At 40.3% G+C, this 19,483-nt stretch overlaps 1 protein-coding gene across 2 annotated transcripts in view; it reads right to left on the bottom strand.

Annotated features, from left to right (window-relative positions):
• Window positions 1-17,133, bottom strand: part of LOC124552237 (guanine deaminase) — a 144,150-nt gene extending 127,017 nt beyond the window's left edge. For both annotated transcript variants that reach the window (XM_047126518.1, XM_047126517.1), the window contains exon 1: window positions 16,554-17,133. In XM_047126518.1, the coding sequence (XP_046982474.1) occupies window positions 16,554-16,589 (36 nt within the window). In that variant the 5' untranslated portion in view covers window positions 16,590-17,133. The remainder of the gene's footprint in view (window positions 1-16,553) is intronic.
• Window positions 17,134-19,483: the final 2,350 nt, after the last annotated feature.

Genomic DNA, 19,483 nt, shown 5'->3' with positions numbered 1-19,483 from the left:
AAAAAACCTCGCAGCCCACGCCACACAACCCCTGCTACCCGTGTAGCCGCTTGTTGCGTGTAGTGGACTCCTGACCTATCCAGCGGAACCCGAAACCCCACCACCCTATGGCGCAAGTCGAGGAATCCGCAGCCCACACGGTCGCAGAACCGTCTCAGCCTCTGATTCAGACCCTCCACTCGGCTCAGTACCAAAGGTCCGCAGTCAGTCCTGTCGACGATGCTGCAGATGGTGAGCTCTGCTTTCATCCCGCTAGCGAGACTGGCAGTCTTCACCAAATCAGATAGCCGCCGGAAGCCAGAGAGGATTTCCTTCGATCCATAGCGACACACATCATTAGTGCCGACATGAGCGACCACCTGCAGATGGGTGCACCCTGTACCCTTCATGGCATCCGTAAGGACCCTTTCCACATCTGGAATGACTCCCCCCGGTATGCACACGGAGTGCACATTGGTTTTCTTCCCCTATCTTGCTGCCATATCCCTATGGGGCCCCATTACGCGCCTGTTGTTGTGTTATCCACATACGATACCTTACAGCCGGCCGGGGTGGCCGAGCGGTTCTAGGCGCTAAAGTCTGGAACCGCGCGACCGCTACGGTCGCAGGTTCGAATCCTACCTCGGGCATGGATGTGTGTGATGTTCTTAGGTTAATTAGGTTTAAGTAGTTCTAAGTTCTAGGGGACTGATGACCTCAGAAGTAAAGTCTCATAGTGCTCAGAGCCATTGGAACCATTTGATACATTACAATCAGTAGATGCATAATATCTTCATAGATGTACGAACGACTGGATGAATTTTTGATTAATAGATACCAATACATTATATGCCTAATGGTTGGCGAATGTTCAATAGAAATGAAAATAGTATCAAATGTGCCTCAAAACTGTTCAACTCTTTCCGCCATATCGACGGTATGTTGGGACAGCTTGATGAATATTGTTCTTCAGGTGAGCCAAGAACCCATGACGATCGTTGTAACCAAGTGATTTTAGATAGTCCCATAAAAAATAGTTGCAGGCACAGATGATTTTATGAGACAGAAGCAAAACACCATCAGGTTATTCATTGAGGGGCTGCAGTCGCTTACAGGAAACGTTTATCACACGATGACTGTAAGAAAATGTAGATTCGGAGAAAATTTAAATGTACCGTAATCGATAGCAGCTCTCTTTTAATGAGCTTAAAATCGAGATAAACCCGACAATAAAGAGCGAGGGAACCTCACAATATACAATTACAAGAGGAATGCTCAACTTCTGCAGCCCATCACATCGTTTAAATATTTAAGGGTAATAAAGGGTGGGACACATCTACTTACTTATTTAACAGCTAAATTAAAAAAATGCAGACATATATTTAATTCTTTGAACAGTATCAGGTACAACATTCAAATCTTATATTTACACAGTTTTGAACATTATATCTGGTATATAGTGTCCATTGTTCTCAGTATACTGCGTTAGTCGAAATAGGAATTTTCGTTCAACTCTTTCCGCCGTATCGACGGTATGTTGGGACAGCTTGATGAATATTGTTCTCCAGATGAGCCAAGAACCTACGACGATCGTTGTAAACAAGTGATTTTAGATAGTCCCATAAAAAATAGTTGCAGGCGACCGTGCTGGCCAACTGCAGATCACCCCCCCCCCCCCTCCCCCTCCCCCCGCCACCACCCTAAGGCGATGAGACGTCCTGAAACTCATGAATCATGTGGACATAACGGACAGAAATCACTAAAGCTGCCTGTTGGTTTCCTTGAAGAAACAAAATGGACCGATTATTCCAACTCGATAGCGCGCACCGAACAGTTAAACGTTCTCCGGCGGTACGAGGGCTCCAATAGTGCACTTCTGCTTATTTACAGATCCCGAAACGTGAAAGTTAGCCTCATCACAAGCGTGTCGTGAGACATGGCTAGAGACGCTTCACATGCATTTTCTCGTGCAACAAAAGCGCGTGGATTAAGTTCCTGCACGACAGCCAATTTGTATCAATGAAATTTTAGTTCTTCATGATGGATTCACCTCACAGAAGGAGCAGACAGACAACCCAACAGCAACTGCGTGTTTGTGGGCAAAGCGCTGAGGAGTTCGCAAAGCAATAGTCTTGCCATGACCGCGGGTGATTCTAGAAGTCAGTCAAAGGGGGGGGGGGGGGGGGACTAATGGGGAGGAGGGGTTCGGGGAAATGAAATATCGTTTAAAAAAGAAGAGTTTGGATCCCCCACCGACAAATTGGTAAAATTTGGTTTTGCTTAAAGTAGTTTTTGGTAACTGTTTTGGAGTTCAGGGTAAAAAAATGTGCATTATTAAATAATAAGATGTCCATTTTAAGTTAAATGATATTTATTGGTTTAGATTCTAAGCTATTTGCAGCTTTTATTTTTTTGTTAAAATGTGTTTGAAATACATTGCAACCTATACTGTTACATAATTATATAAAAAAAAAGATTGAATCTCTTGGGGTAATACATTCGCTGGTTTCTGAAGTCATTTTATCCAGTGTTCTTAAGTCATTTTATCCAGTGTAGTATAATAATCCATGGGAGGGGGGGGGAATATAGTCCCACCCCCTTGCCACTGCCCCTAGCCATGACAAATACACTCCTGGAAATTGAAATAAGAACACCGTGAATTCATTGTCCCAGGAAGGGGAAACTTTATTGACACATTCCTGGGGTCAGATACATCACATGATCACACTGACAGAACCACAGGCACATAGACACAGGCAACAGAGCATGCACAATGTCGGCACTAGTACAGTGTATATCCACCTTTCGCAGCAATGCAGGCTGCTATTCTCCCATGGAGACGATCGTAGAGATGCTGGATGTAGTCCTGTGGAACGGCTTGCCATGCCATTTCCACCTGGCGCCTCAGTTGGACCAACGTTCGTGCTGGACGTGCAGACCGCGTGAGACGACGCTTCATCCAGTCCCAAACATGCTCAATGGGGGACAGATCCGGAGATCTTGCTGGCCAGGGTAGTTGACTTACACCTTCTGGAGCACGTTGGGTGGCACGGGATACATGCGGACGTGCATTGTCCTGTTGGAACAGCAAGTTCCCTTGCCGGTCTAGGAATGGTAGAACGATGGGTTCGATGACGGTTTGGATGTACCGTGCACTATTCAGTGTCCCCTCGACGATCACCAGTGGTGTACGGCCAGTGCAGGAGATCGCTCCCCACACCATGATGCCGGGTGTTGGCCCTGTGTGCCTCGGTCGTATGCAGTCCTGATTGTGGCGCTCACCTGCACGGCGCCAAACACGCATACGACCATCATTGGCACCAAGGCAGAAGCGACTCTCATCGCTGAAGACGACACGTCTCCATCCGTCCCTCCATTCACGCCTGTCGCGACACCACTGGAGGCGGGCTGCACGATGTTGGGGCGTGAGCGGAAGACGGCCTAACGGTGTGCGGGACCGTAGCCCAGCTTCATGGAGACGGTTGCGAATGGTCCTCGCCGATACCCCAGGAGCAACAGTGTCCCTAATTTGCTGGGAAGTGGCGGTGCGGTCCCCTACGGCACTGCGTAGGATCCTACGGTCTTGGCGTGCATCCGTGCGTCGCTGCGGTCCGGTCCCAGGTCGACGGGCACGTGCACCTTCCGCCGACCACCGGCGACAACATCGATGTACTGTGGAGACCTCACGCCCCACGTGTTGAGCAATTCGGCGGTACGTCCACCCGGCCTCCCGCATGCCCACTATACGCCCTCGCTCAAAGTCCGTCAACTGCACATACGGTTCACGTCCACGCTGTCGCGGCATGCTACCAGTGTTAAAGACTGCGATGGAGCTCCGTATGCCACGGCAAACTGGCTGACACTGACGGCGGCGGTGCACAAATGCTGCGCAGCTAGCGCCATTCGACGGCCAACACCGCGGTTCCTGGTGTGTCCGCTGTGCCGTGCGTGTGATCTTTGCTTGTACAGCCCTCTCGCAGTGTCCGGAGCAAGTATGGTGGGTCTGACACACCGGTGTCAATGTGTTCTTTTTTCCATTTCCAGGAGTGTATTTTGGGGGTGACCGCGCTCTTTAGTGTGTTCCGTATCTCAGTTCGTTAAGAACAGAACCCTACTAGAGTCACACTGCTGTCTGTCTGTCGACAAACATTTTGCTCAGGAGTGAGTAGACGTTGTTGTTGTTGTGGTCTTCAGTCCTGAGACTGGTTTGATGCAGCTCTCCATGCTACTCTATCCTGTGCAAGCTTTTTCATCTCCCAGTACCTACTGCAACCTACATCCTTCTGAATCTGCTTAGTGTATTCATCTCTTGGTCTCCCTCTATGATTTTTACCCTCCACGCTGCCCTCCAATACTAAATTGGTGATCCCTTGATGCCTCAGAACATGTCCTACCAACCGATCCCTTCTTCTGGTCAAGTTGTGCCACAAACTTCTCTTCTCCCCAATCCTATTCAATACTTCCTCATTAGTTATGTGATCTACCCATCTAATCTTCAGCATTCTTCTGTAGCACCACATTTCGAAAGCTTCTATTCTCTTCTTGTCCAAACTATTTATCGTCCATGTTTCACTTCCATACATGGCTACACTCCATACGAATACTTTCAGAAATGACTTCCTGACACTTAAATCTATACTGGATGTTAACAAATTTCTCTTCTTCAGAAACGCTTTCCTTGCCATTGCCAGCCTACATTTTATATCCTCTCTACTTCGACCATCATCAGTTATTTTGCTCCCCAAATAGCAAAACTCCTTTACTACTTTAAGTGCCTCATTTCCTAATCTGATTCCCTCAGCATCACCCGACTTAATTAGACTACATTCCATTATCCTTGTTTTGCTTTTGTTGATGTTCATCTTATATCCTCCTTTCAAGACACTGTCCATTCCATTCAACTGCTCTTCCAAGTCCTTTGCTGTCTCTGACAGAATTACAATGTCATCGGCGAACCTCAAAGTTTTTATTTCTTCTCCATGAATTTTAATACCTACTCCGAATTTTTCTTTTGTTTCCTTTACTGCTTGCTCAATATACAGATTGAACAACATCGGGGAGAGGCTACAACCCTGTCTTACTCCCTTCCCAACCACTGCTTCCCTTTCATGCCCCTCGACTCGTATAACTGCCATCTGGTTTCTGTACAAATTGTAAATAGCCTTTCGCTCCCTGTATTTTACCCCTGACACCTTTAGAATTTGAAAGAGAGTATTCCAGTCAACATTGTCAAAAGCTTTCTCTAAGTCTACAAATGCTAGAAACATAGGTTTGCCTTTCCTTAATCTTTCTTCTAAGATAAGTCGTAAGGTCAGTATTGCCTCACGTGTTCCAGTGTTTCTACGGAATCCAAACTGATCTTCCCCGAGGTTGGCTTCTACTAGTTTTTCCATTCGTCTGAATGAGTAGACGTATCAAGCTGAAATATGAAGGTCTACGGTTTCCTGGCGATATAAAAAAGTGAAGCATCTAAATCAATGCAGTCAAAAGATACAGCCATTTATATAACATATTTTGATACTACCAAACTGAGTCCTCAAAACCTATACGGTACTTCCCGTTGGTCTAGAATCACGAAATTTTGCAAGTAAAATGTTTTCACAGTACAAGTAAAAGGAGAAACACGAAATTGTTAATTTGCAATTATATCATACGAAAAAAAAATTTTTTTTGTTTGTTGTCCGTTTTCAAACTTGAGATTAAAAAACATTCTCGAAAGTCTTGGAATTCCTGGGACCTATATCTTGCCAGTATCAATGACGATAACAGGCGGAAATCGACGGTGTTATCGATTCCTGGGGTGGATGAACTGTCTAGATACACAATTAAGTTTGTACGGAACCCTCAATGCGCGAGTCGCCCAAGCACCTGTTTTTTTCCCCTTTTTTCCCCGTCACGTTTCACTTAGGTGGTTTACCGATGAAACAAGCGAAAGCCGACGAGGAACACGACCACGGCGAGCAATACTGGTAAGCCTACGGAATGTACTCCTGCAAGACGACGATTGAGCGACATGGGCGGCGAGAAAACTATGCCTCGACAGCGAACGAATTCTGCACTTTCGTCTATTCCACGATGCTAATTCTAAACCGAGCGAGGCTACAACTTAACGATCCGCCCTCTGGAATGTGCCTAGCCCCACCCTCCTCGGAGCAAATTTCGCTGCAGGCGCCAGATTCAAATAAGCAAGTTGCTTTCTCTGCCCCGCCGTGTGCTAAGAAGAGTTTTGAAATGTGACAAACGCTTAACTCCGTAGCAGGGAAGCTGAACGGACAATTCAGATTTGTTGGAGGGTTCTGGGGCAGAAATTGTAAAGAACTGACATTTACGTCGTTAGTCTGGCCAATTCTCCGCAGCAGTTGGAAGTCCTACCACGGTATAGTTGGTGGCGACTTCAGTCTACCCTCGATATGCTGGAAAAATTATACGTTTAAAGCCGGCGGCAGGCATAAAACGTCATCCGAAATTGTACTGAATGCTTTCTCAGAAAATTATTTTGAACAATTAGTTCATGAGCTTACTCGAAGCGTAAATGGTTGTGAAAGCATACTTGACCTCTTAGCAACAAATAATCCTGGACAAATAGGGAGTATCATGATGAATACAGGGATTAGCGACCACAAGGCAGTTGCTGCTAGGCTGAATACCGTAACACCCACAACCATCAAAAAGAAACGCAAAGTACATCTATTTAAAAAAGCCGATAAAAATGCTCTTAACGCCTTTTTAAGAGACAGCCTCTACTCATTCCGATCTGATCACGTAAGCGTAGAAAAAAAGTGGAATGATTTCAAAGAGATAGTATCGACGGCAATTGAGATATATATATATACCACATAAACTAGTAAGTGATGGTACTGATCCCCCATGGTACCCAAAACGGGTCAGATTGCTGTTGCAGAAGCAACGAAAAAAAGCATGCCAAATTTAAAAGAACGCAAAATCCCGAAGATTGGCAAAGTTTTGCAGAATTTCGCAATGCGCGATGCATAATTTCCACGACGAAACTCTGTCTCGAAATATGGTAGAAAACTCAAAAGAGATTCTGGTCATATATAAAGCACACCAGTGGCAAGACGCAATCAATTCCTTCACTACAAGATAACAACGGTAAAGTCACTGATGACAGCGTCACCAAAGCACAGTTAAACGCCGTTTTCCGAAACTCCTTCATCAAAGAAGACGAAGTAAATATTCCCGAATTCCAATCAAGAACAATTGCGAAGATGTGAACATACAAGTAGATATCTTCAGTGTAGCAAAGCAGCTTAATCCGGCCTAGATGGTTCCTTTCAGAGTATGCAGATGCAATAGCTCCATAATTAGTAATTATATACAACCGCTCGCTCACAGAAAATGCCGTACCTAAAGACTGCAAAGTTGCTCAAGTCACACCAATACCCAAAAAGGGAAATAGGTGTAATCCGTTGAATTACAGGCCCACATCACTAACGTCGATTTACAGTAGGGTCTTGGAACATATACCGTATTCGATCATTATGAAGTACCTCGAAGAAAACGATTTATTGACACATAGTCAGCACGGATTCAGAAAATATTGTTCTTGCGGAATACAACTAGCTCTTTATACTTACGAAGTAATGAGTGCTATCAACAGGGGATTTCAAATTGACTCCTTATTTTTAGATGGCTTTGGACACCATTCCTCACAAGCGTCTTCCAACCAAACTGTGTGCCTATGGAATATCGCCTCAGTTGTGACTGGATTCGTGATTTAATGTCAGAAAGCTCACAGTTCGTAGTAATAGACGGAAAGTCATCGAGTAAAACAAGTAATATCCGGCGTTCCCCAAGGAAGTGTTATAGGCCCTCTATTGTGCCTGATCTATATTAACGACATTGGAGACAATCTGAGTAGCCCTCTTAGATTATTTGCAGATGATGCTGTCATTTACCGTCTTGTAAAGTCATCAGATGACCAAAATGATTTGGATAACATATTTTTGTGGTGCGAAAAGTGTGAAGTAATTCACATGAGTACTAAAAGAAATCCGCTAAATTTCGATTACGCGATAAGTGACACATATCACATCCACTCTTGGCTCAACGCAAACAGGTTGACATTGAATGTAAATAAAACAAATTATATGCAGTTTGGGAAAAGATGTCAAAATGTAAATCTTGATCTGGTGTGGGGTGACAAAGCCTTAGACAGAGTGACATCCACAAAATTGCTGGGGATTCATGTGGATGAAAACTTAAATTTTAATGACCACGTAATAAAACTTGCACAGAAACTTAATTCAGCCTGTTCTGCTCTCAGAATTATTGCAAATGTTTGTACCTCAGAGGGTGCCAGAATGGCATATTTCGGCTATTTTCAATCTCTTGCCACATACGGAATAATATTTTGGGGTTCCACAACAGGGCGCCTAAAACAAATTTTTTTGTTGCAGAAGAGGGCGATCCGAATAATAACTCACAGTCATCCACAGACACACTGCAAACCCATATTCAAAAAGCTTAGAATACTTACTATACCATCATTATACATATACAAATGTGTATTGTATGTCAGGACCCACATTGCAGATTTTCAGACAAATGCCGACTTTCATAACTACAATACCCGTAATAGCGCAGCACTCCATACTCAGCGAACAAAAAGAACGAATACACAAAGGCATGTGAGCCATATCGGTGCAAAACTGGACAACGCACTGCCAGTCAACATCAGGAAGTTAGAAGATGATGACAAATTTAAAACAGAATTTAAAAAATTTCTAGTAGAACAATGTTTTTATTGTGTAAATGACTATGTAGCTCAATAAATATTTTCTGATGATATTTATAAAGGCAAAATGGAAAATACTCAATATGTAGGCCCTACCTAATCATTCATTACCTAATCATTCATTACATTACATACTTAAAGGACAGCTGTTGTGTGATGTAAATATATACTCAAGCAGTGTGGTGTATATAAGGACTTGCCGTTTAGGGAGGACAAAACTAGAGCCTTGTGAAAAACAGACTATGCATTTAAAATAACAAGCAGGGATATATATAGGCTATATTACTTACATTGTATTATTATTAACCTTATTGTATTATTTTGTTTTGTACTTTTTTACGTATATATTGTTTGTGTCCATTTCTTTGAAATGGCTTGACAACATCCATACAATATTTATTGTCAACGGATGGATAAATAAAATAAATAAATAAAAATAAATATCTGAAGGCTGTAGATTCAACTAAATACTTAGGGATTACAATTACAAATAACCTAAGTTGGAACGATCACATAGATAATGTTGTGGGTAGAGCAAACTAAAGACTGCGATTCACTGGCAGAACACTTAAAACGTGCAACAGATCTACTAATGAGGCTGCTTACACTGCACTCGTCCACCCTATTCTGGAGTATTGCTGTGCGGTGAGGAGATCCATATCGGTGGCCCTGACAATATTGAAAAAGTTCAAAGGTGAGCGGCTCGTTTTGTATTATCGCGTAGCACAAGAGATAGTGCCACAGACATGATACGTGAATTCGAGTGGCAATCATAACAACAAAAGCGTTTTTCGTTGCGACGGGATCTTCTCATGAAATTTCAGTCACCAGTTTCCTCCTCCGATTGCGAAAACATTCTGTTGGCACCCACTTACATAGGGAGAAATTATCATCACGATAAAATAAGAGAAATCAGGGCTCACACCAAAAAATTTAAGTGCTCGCTTTTCCCGCGCGCCGTTCGTGAGTGGAACGGTAGAGAGACAGCTTTAAGGTGGTTCAGTGAACCCTGTGCCAGGCACTTAATTGTGAATAGCAGAGTAATAACGTAGATGTAGAAGATTGTATGACAGTTCTGCTGCCACTACAGTACGTCGGGCATAGGGATTGTGAGAGTAAGCTATGATAGATTAGGCTACATGGACATAGACAGCAACGTTTTCCTCATTCTGTACACAAATAGAGATACGCTGTTTACGATGCCTCCAGTGAAGTAACTTTCTGATAGTTGCCAGCAAATCTGTTACTCAATTTGAACTGGAAATTAGTTTACACCTCAAAATACTGCAAAAGTGCCAAATATTAAGGGGAAGACACTCGTGCTAGACGCTCAGTAAAGCCATGGAAAAACATAATTCAGATCATATGACACCCTTCGGAATTACTAATTTGTTTGTAGATCAAGAAAGAATCACTCTGCAACATCATGAAGCTAATGACAGCTATCAAGTGTGCCTAATTTGACAGTATATTATAATGATTCCTAAAATGAACCACTGCCAGAAGAAATCAGGACCAAGTAATGTTAAACATGTACCTTTAACTGGTCTGTAGATGAAGTACTTGTAGACTAGTGAAAGGTATAACTTACAACCTCTTTCCACATTATGAAGCCCGAGGAAAAGAGAAACTAGCTGAATTATTCAGAATATTTTACTAGAATTAGAAAGTATGTGTTCTGTTCGATAAAAACTTGGTATGGCCCCTCGGGAGGAGAACAAAAAAAAAAAAAAACACACAATATAGTTTAACATCCCATCAATGATGAGGTCATTTGGAAGGGGGGGGGGGGGGAGGGAGTGCAGGCTTGCTATTAGAGGGGTGGGGGTAAGGAAATTTGAAAGGAAGCATCCCAGCATTTGCCTAGAGCAATTTATGGTAATCCTAAATTTGGACTGCTGTCCTCCCAAATGTGGGTCCAGTATCTTACCACTATGCCACCCAACTCGGTGGTTCAACAGAAGGGACTACAGCCAGGTCCGTTTGCCTTTACTATCTAAACTGAGCTCACTCTACACCCCTAATGATCTTGTAAACCAGGTAACTTGGTAGACCAAGTTTCGTGGAAAAAAATCCGTATAAGAGGGAGCAGGACTTGCGCACTGAGAGTTCCGTACAAACTTAGTTACGTATACACACGTTCATCCATTCTGAGAATCAAGGGTCTCTGAGATTTTTCGCCGCACTGACATTGATATTGGTCCCGGGGATCCAAACACTTCCAAGAATGTTTTAATTTCAAGTTTGAATTTGGATAACAAATGACAAAAGAAATTTTTTGAGCGATATAATAACAAATTGACAATTTCTTGATTCTTTCCCTTTACTCGTAGTTCAAAACCTTCCCTCTTGCCATATTTCATGATTGTACGTTAAGGGAAAGCACACTTTAGGTTTTAATGAGTTAGTTTACAGGAATCAAAATGTGTGACACAGATGGCCGTATCTTTTGACTGCATTCACTTAGAAGCTAAACATTTTTACACCACCAAAGGGCTGTAGATCTCAGTATGCAACATATATTTCAATTCGGTACGTGTACACGTTCCAGAGAAAAAGGGGTCCTAACAGACGGAGGGGCAGGCAGACAGTCTGGTAACAAATTGCAAATAAAATTTTTTTACGTATCATATAATTACAAATTAATAATTTTCAGATTATTCCTTTAGCTGTAGTGCAACACCTTGCTCCTTGGCAAATTTCACGATTCTAGCTCTACGGAAAGTACCCTGTAGGTTTCAATGAGTGAATTTGCGAGTATCAAAGGTGGTGACATAAATGGCCATATTTTTTGATTAACAGACAGACGGCCAGACAGACAGTCTGATAACAAATGACAAAAACTTTTTTTTTTTTTCCTTCGGTTGTAGTGTGAAACCTTGCTTCTTGGCAAACTTGACGACTGCGGGTCACTGGGAAGTACACTGTACATTTTGATAAGCGAGTATCAACATACATGACATAAATAGTTATATCTTTTGATTGCATTGACTTAGAAGCAAACATTTGTTGTACAGCCAAGAGACCATTGACAATAAGTATGCGACATATATGTCAAATTGATAGGTCTACCCATTCCCGAGAAAAAGGAGGCTTAATGGACAGACAGACCATCTGATAACAAATGGCAATTTTTTTTCGTGTGATATAATTAGGAATGAACAATAATTAGATTTTTTCCTTTTACCATACTGTGAAAACTTGCTTCTTCGCAAATTTCATGATTCTAGGTCAATGGAAAGTACCCCATAGGTTTTGATGAGTGAGCTTTCAAATACCACAATGTGTGCCAAAAATAGCCGTATCTTTTAATTACACTGACTTAGAAACTTCACTTTTTTACATCGCCAAGGAACTGCAGATCTTAATGTGTGACATAAATAAAAAATTTGATATATCTACACTTTCCTGAGAAAAAGGGTTTTGAACAATCCAACAGACACATAACTAAGTGTTCCTATTAGGATTATGTTTTAATCAACTGTGGTGTGAAATCTTAAAACTGTTAAAGGATACAGAAGCTGTGGCACACAATATGCTTGACATACCTAATAATAGGCCCGGTAGACAACAGTGGCATGGGAACACAGACTGGCAGACTCCCGAAGACACACAAGCGAAAGCCTATTTAGGCCTACACAATTTGAGGAAACAGTAAGGAATCTTGTCCCCTACATCATGGAACCAAGAGTTGACTAATTACAACATGTACAGAAGCATTTAAGCTGTCATTCTTCCTGACCAGGAAGAAACCCTAACATGTGGTACCCTCTGCCGTACACTTCACAGCAGCTTTGAGAGTATGTATGTATATATATTATGTTTTTGAAAGTAGAAGATGGTGGGAGGCTATATGTGTTTTAAAGCTTTAATGAACTCAACAAGTGTATCAGTATTCCTTTGTTCAGTTTGCTACATTGATTCTGATCTACACATTACCCATGAGGGCTATTACATTTACTGAAATGCTCTTTGTTCATTAAGAACTGTGAAAAATGTATTACAGGACTACAAAGAATGTGGCAATTGTTGCAAGAATAGCAAAGAGAATTTAACAAAACTGTAGGCAAAGAATTAACTGAAAACATGAAGGTACTATTTAGTGTTTTCTCCACAAAAATTATTTTCAACTTGCGAGGCAACATAAATGTGGAGATAAAAAAGACAGACCTATATTGCATTAAAAACACAGAGGCAAATTAATGACTAACTGATTTAACAGCATAGCCAGTTATGAGCTGAAATTACTAAATTTCATGGAATAGGTAGACTTCTTTAGACAAATTTACTTACCCAGAATTGCCCAAGACTTTTGAGAATAATCAACCGTACAAAGAAGCTACACTATATACCGCAATATGGTGTACTTTCACCCACTATTCCCAGTCTTAAGTGCTGCAGTAAATAGTTATTTTGATACGTGTATTATATGTAAATATATGCAGAGTGTCCCATGAGGAATGCTGTATTCAGAGTTATAACAGGAACAGTCACTTGTAAACGTGTGCTTTAAAATGCATACCCTAAGAGCTATGAGCACTACTTCATCTTTTACACTATAACACAAATTTTTTCTACAACAAACTCTTTGCTACCCATATTTTGGGAGGAGGTAATATGAACCAAAACCAGAAAAAATTGCCCAGTAAACATTGTCTCTAAAATGCATATCATTTGAACTGTATTCAGTAGAAGAGAGAGTTGTATTCAGTGCAAGAGATGTGTTTCACAGTTGCAAAGTACTCATAGCTCTTATCGTATTCACTTTAGTGCCCAGTTTACTGGAATTTTTTTTATTGTTTTGGTCCATGCTACCACATCTCAAAATGTAGAAAGCAAAGAGCTTGCACTAGAAGATATTGATGATAACCTCTTCGGGCATACATTTTAAAGACCATGTTTACTAAACTTTATTTCTTTAAATGATCCTTCCTGTCATGTTGCTGACTATATCGCTCTCTGGAAATGACTATCCCATTTTCACTCTCTATGTAGCTCAGGCAGTTCACATTACAGTGACCTGGAAAAATTTTTCAAGACGAGATATATCGTGGAACCCTCAGTTGGAAATGCATGCTCCTTAGATGCCCACTTATTTCACCAATTCCAGTTACCAGGCCAGGTGATGTATCTGCGCCCGCATCTCGTGGTTGTGCGGTAGCGTTCTCGCTTCCCACGCCCAGTTTCGATTCCCGGCGGGGTCAAGGATTTTCTCTGCCTCGTGATGGCAGGTTGCCAAGCCTTCAGACGAATCCTTCTCAAGAGCCGACGAAACACAAATATGCACATATACAGTCATGTGTACAGCTACACTGTCCTGCTGTTGAGTATTCTGCTACCTCTGCAGAAGGATTCATACATAGGCCAGTCTCATCTATGGCTTCGACCGTAAGGTAAATTATAGATAAACACTCAGTTCTGTAGATTAGTACAGTAATAAATTTAGCCTCGCACAAGAATAAAATCACGCAGATGGCCTGCACATAAATATTTTTTATAGAACAATCAAACTTGGGGTGGCATGAATATGCAGAAAAACACTTGACACCCTACATGGGTGAGAGAAGAACCTGTATAACACTGAGTCTGGATGAGAACATCTATGAGTCAACAATAAAAGATTATTCGAAGGCTGCCTGAATTCCATCAAAGAAGCTTACTTTGGGTATTTTCACTCCATCGTACCATATGGTATAATTTCTTAGTATAGCCAAAAAGATATTTATTGCACAAAAGAAAGCAATGAGAATCATGAGTAGTGTTCATCCAAGATATTCTTGCAGAAAACTGATCTGTAAGCTCCAAATATTAACCACCACGTCAATACTTACTTTCTTTAATGATTTTTGTCTTGAATAACCATTCTCTTTTTACATCCAATAATGCAGACCATGATCACAATACAAGGTCTAAAAATGATCTAAAACAGCTAAGTATCATACAAAAAGGTGTTCATTATTCTGCCATAAAACTCTCCAATTCTATTTCATCTGATATCAAAACCCATATTAATTCCCCACCTACATTTAAATTAAGAAAATACCTTACAGATAAGTTGTTCTACTCTCTGGGCGAGTACCTGCAGAGTAGGCCTAATCAGTAACTGTCTTTGTAATTTTTTGTTGTATTTACTTTTTTTTTCCTAATCTGTTTACATTATGTTCGCTGTAATTTGTCTTCATTGCCTAAGATGATCAAATTACAAATTTTCTTTTTTTTTGTACCAAAAGTTATTTTCAGTAGTTCATGCCATGTTTATTTGAACTATCAATTTAATTTTAGTTCACCCTTTAAGCTTATATCACAAGATAGCTACATGATTGTCACTGTACTAATGTTTTGTTGTATATCTATAAAGATGTAAACCTGACTCATTCCACATCCTTGTGATTCATCACTATATGAATTCATGGAATTTGAAATAAATATATAAAATAAATAAATGAAAACAAAAGGGAAAGAGGTGATAGGTGAAACAAAAACTTTGCCATTTACAAGTGTTCATAAGTGGAAAGAAGGAAGAACAAATGTGCCTTGATTGAGAAAGGTGGGCCAAGCAACATATACAATAGATGGAAAAGGGGACTCATACATGTAAGACTAAATATTTAAAAGTTTATGAGATGAAATTCAAGTATTTTACAGGTAAACATCACCCATTTTGCTATAAAGCAATTTAAGGAAAATTAATGCTGTTTATAAAGTTCAACAGTCTACAATAATACTACAGACTGACATTACAAACTAGAGGTATGAGTCTGTTGCCTTTCTTGACATAAAAAAACATACACACTGAAGACACAATGAATGAAAAATATTTTTAAATTGTCAAATAGTAACGTGATACAATGATTTAGAAAATCATGCTAAACTTGTATTTTAGAAATAAAGTCTTTAGCAGAAGTATGTACGTGAACTAGGTGCCACACATGGCAAAACATAGAAGTTTCAGTGAAACTGCATACACGCAATCATCATCATACTGTGCAAGATTAGTTTACTATACAACAAATATAATCAAAATAACATTTTTCTACACATCAAAATTATAGTGGACCCACACTCCATCTCTGCAAGAAATCATTCGTTATGTGTTTGTAGTGGTCTGCTTTATTTACATCACTGATGCAGCCATGTTTCCACATCATAAAACATGTCTAACTAATTAAACTGTTGCAATACATTATTTTGGACATTTATCTACGGTATTGTTTTTAGCAGTGCATATTTGTCTTTTAAATTGTTTTGTACACTTTCATGACTTGCCTTATATCTCTTGTGGATTGTTTTTATACCTGTGTGAATCTTACTTCATAAGATTTCTAGGCCCATTACTACAGTATGAAAATAAAAACAAACCACTTCTTCTTTTTTTGTAAAGATACGGCACCAGAATGGATTTGAAGAAACAATAACACATTCACAACATTTTTTTCTTTTACTTTTGCAAAATGCTTAAGTCATAATATTTAACACATTCTAATTACAATGACATTAGTTGTTGCTTGTCTGCTAAAACCACTGTGGCTACAAATGCACAACAAAGGGGGATAACGAATTATTTTACGACACTGATCAAGCAACTGCATTCATAATTACCTTGTAGCTTATTAAAGCTATACAGCAACTGCACTGGTTGTTACCTTGTAGCTTATTAAAGCTGTACAACACAGATAAACATTCATTGTTTGCAGCTGACACCCACTTGGAGAGACTATTTACAACACAATACAGAATTGGAGGTTATGGTTATCTATTTGTACCAGAAACTATACACCAGACACAAGTACATGATTGATGTGGAATAGTAAGTACTTACATCAAAATTCTGTTTTCCTCCTCCTGCTGACTGCATTTTTTTCTTGAATAATGTTGTTATGATGTCACTCCAACTAAATCCACACGTCACTGAGGATGTAGAAAAAGTGCAAAAAAAGTGTAATTGCACAATGTGCTATGCAATAGATGAGCAGGCTTCACAGAAACTAGTTTTACATCAAGTCGACAACTGACAGTGGGTGGGAATGCCGGCTCTCCCAGTGACCTTGCACTGAATGACACATGCAGCAGGATATAGACAGTTATCTCATACCCTAGCAATTTATCAGCACTGATCTAAAGTAGCTTTATGCCAACTTTCCTCCTCCTGCTGTGTGAAGCAGCAGTCTTTATACCATTAAGAGGAAGAGAGAGACAATAGATATAACCTTGAGCTTAACTGAGGGGCAGGGCATGTTTTTTGCTCAGTCCAGTATCAGACATACTTCCTCTTTTAACAGACACAGAACCCACATCACTGGCACTGAGCAATTTATACTCTATTATAACCAGCCAGTGCATCATGTGAGCCAGTGGATCATTCCCCTACGCCCGTCATGTGACCACCTGCTCATCAGTACCAGTTTGAAAGCTCCCGGCTAAAAGTGAGTGGAGGGGAGAATAAATTATATGGTCCAGCAAGGTCAAACTAAAATACTTGACTTGAGGCCAGGCACGTGCTTTGGAACCAGTCAGACAACACATGCAGCCAATCAGCAGGTCTAACATGACCTGTTACAGCAACCTTCAAACAATCCTCATTCAAATACTTGACAGAGTGGTGAAAAAAAAAAAAAAGAGTTAAACATATTTCTTTTATTTCCAAAGGCTATACAAAGTTGCTGCTACTTGTTCCTTTAAAAAAAAAAAAAACACAGAGAGAGAAAGAGAGAGGAGAGAAAAAAGAAAACAGGCTGTTATCATACCCTCAATGATGAAAAAGCTACAACATTGTTTTAATGGTGCAGCTGCTTCAAACCAGTTTTTAGTTTTGAGAATTGTTCGTCATTGGCGTTCCGTACTATACTGTTAATAGTACCACTTTTGATACAAACCTATATGCAAACTGTTTCCCAGATATCTTCTTCCAACATATCTAACTCCTTAATGTGGAGACAGCGACATGAACACAACATACTAAAGGAACAGACTTTGCAAAAATTAAAAAAGGTAATGCAAAGTACAGACCAGTGTCCTGTTGGGGCACATTCACTCCAATAGGTTATTACATATTTACAAATAAATAACTTGGGAGTAAAGGAGACCACTCAGCACTGCTCTTCTCCATATGTGTTTGCTGCTCAACACTTCAGTGAGTGGCTATCTCTACCCAGTTCCTAGTTTATATTTCAAATATGTCTAAATTAGTTTCCAATTGCTTACACCCTTTAGTCTTTCATGACACGAATTTCATAAACAGATTACATCCTGGAGGCAAAACTGATGAAACGGAACATTCCAATGAGTGTTACACACGGGAACAGAAATCTTACTCGAGAGAAGTTCTAGAAAGTCTCACGACGCATCTCAACTGAAAGTGACTGACTGAGCAAACCACAAAATACTGTTGGTAATGTAAATGTTGTGACACTTTTAAACTTCTATATTTTCTGCTGAACCATTGGTAGCACACATTACTTTGATTGTTAATGATAAAAAACAGAATGACACCCAAGAAACCCCAGAGTAGATGATCATCAGGAGCAAATGCAATGCACCCTCACTGTAATTTAAATCTCATTAAAATAGTAATCACTACATATCATGTTGGGCAAGAGAGATTAAACAACAAATGCAGCTCTTAATGAAAGCAATGTATCTACACTACTACTGTAATCTTTTTCTGCGATTTGGAGAATACATTTGAGTACACTAAAATATATTTTGTTTACTAGCTCTTTGTAGCCATCAACATGCACTAAAAGTGCAGTATTTAAAAAAAAAAAAAAGATAAACAAATGTCTTGTGGCTCCAAGCCTGCTGCAACTCTTTCAGCCTGAATACACTTTACAATTTTCTTCCGTTTCACTTCTCAAATTTATCACCTTCGTATTATAATGCTGTATGAAGTGGACTCCACTCTATAGACTATCACAGCAGAGACATCCAGGATGGTCTTTCAGAATTGGAATCCACAGCAGGCCACATTATAAGACTACTTCGAAGCACCTCAGAGGCAGGCCACGAGATTTGTTACAGGTAGGTTCGAATAACATGCAAATATTAGAGATATGCTTCAAGAAATCAAATGGGTATTAGTGGAGGGAAAATGACTTTCTTTTCAAGGACCACTATTGAGAAAATTTAGAGAACTAGCATTAGCGATTCCACTGCTGCCAACTTACATTTTGCTTAAGAACCGAGATGATACAAGAAATTAGGGCTTATACGGAGGCATATAGACAGTGGTTTTTCCCTTGCACTAATTGCACATGGAACGGTAAAGGAAATCACTAGTAGTGGTAAAGGGTATACTTTGCCACACACCTTACAGTGCCTTGCAGAGTATGTATGTAGATGAAGAATTAAACCTCTGACCTATCAGCAATCAGTAACACGAACATATGGCCTAGGCAGGTACTAACCAATCAGCAGAGATCTTTCCTATTCACATCATTCAAATGATCAGATGGGGGAAAAAAAAAAAAACCACAAACAATACTTCATTTATTGTACAAAATTTTTCAACCACTAGCTTGCACATACACTATAAACCAAAAATATACGACCAAGCATCTCATCAACTCCACATACTGTCCTGATGTGGAGAGAAATAAGAAAATTCTAGCCATTTTCAGTGTCACACAAACATGATGTACGGATGTGATTATCATCCAAAGAGGCACAATTTAAATGGAAAATCTTTTCGATATGTGGTTTCAGATCCTGTCCCTAACTGTACAGAACATGAACATGACACACAATCAATCA

This window comes from Schistocerca americana, chromosome 10, assembly GCF_021461395.2.
Source record: "Schistocerca americana isolate TAMUIC-IGC-003095 chromosome 10, iqSchAmer2.1, whole genome shotgun sequence".
NCBI lineage: Eukaryota > Metazoa > Arthropoda > Insecta > Orthoptera > Acrididae > Schistocerca > Schistocerca americana.
The sequence above is the reverse complement of the archived record's forward strand: the minus strand, read 5'-3'. Positions and strand labels throughout refer to the sequence as shown.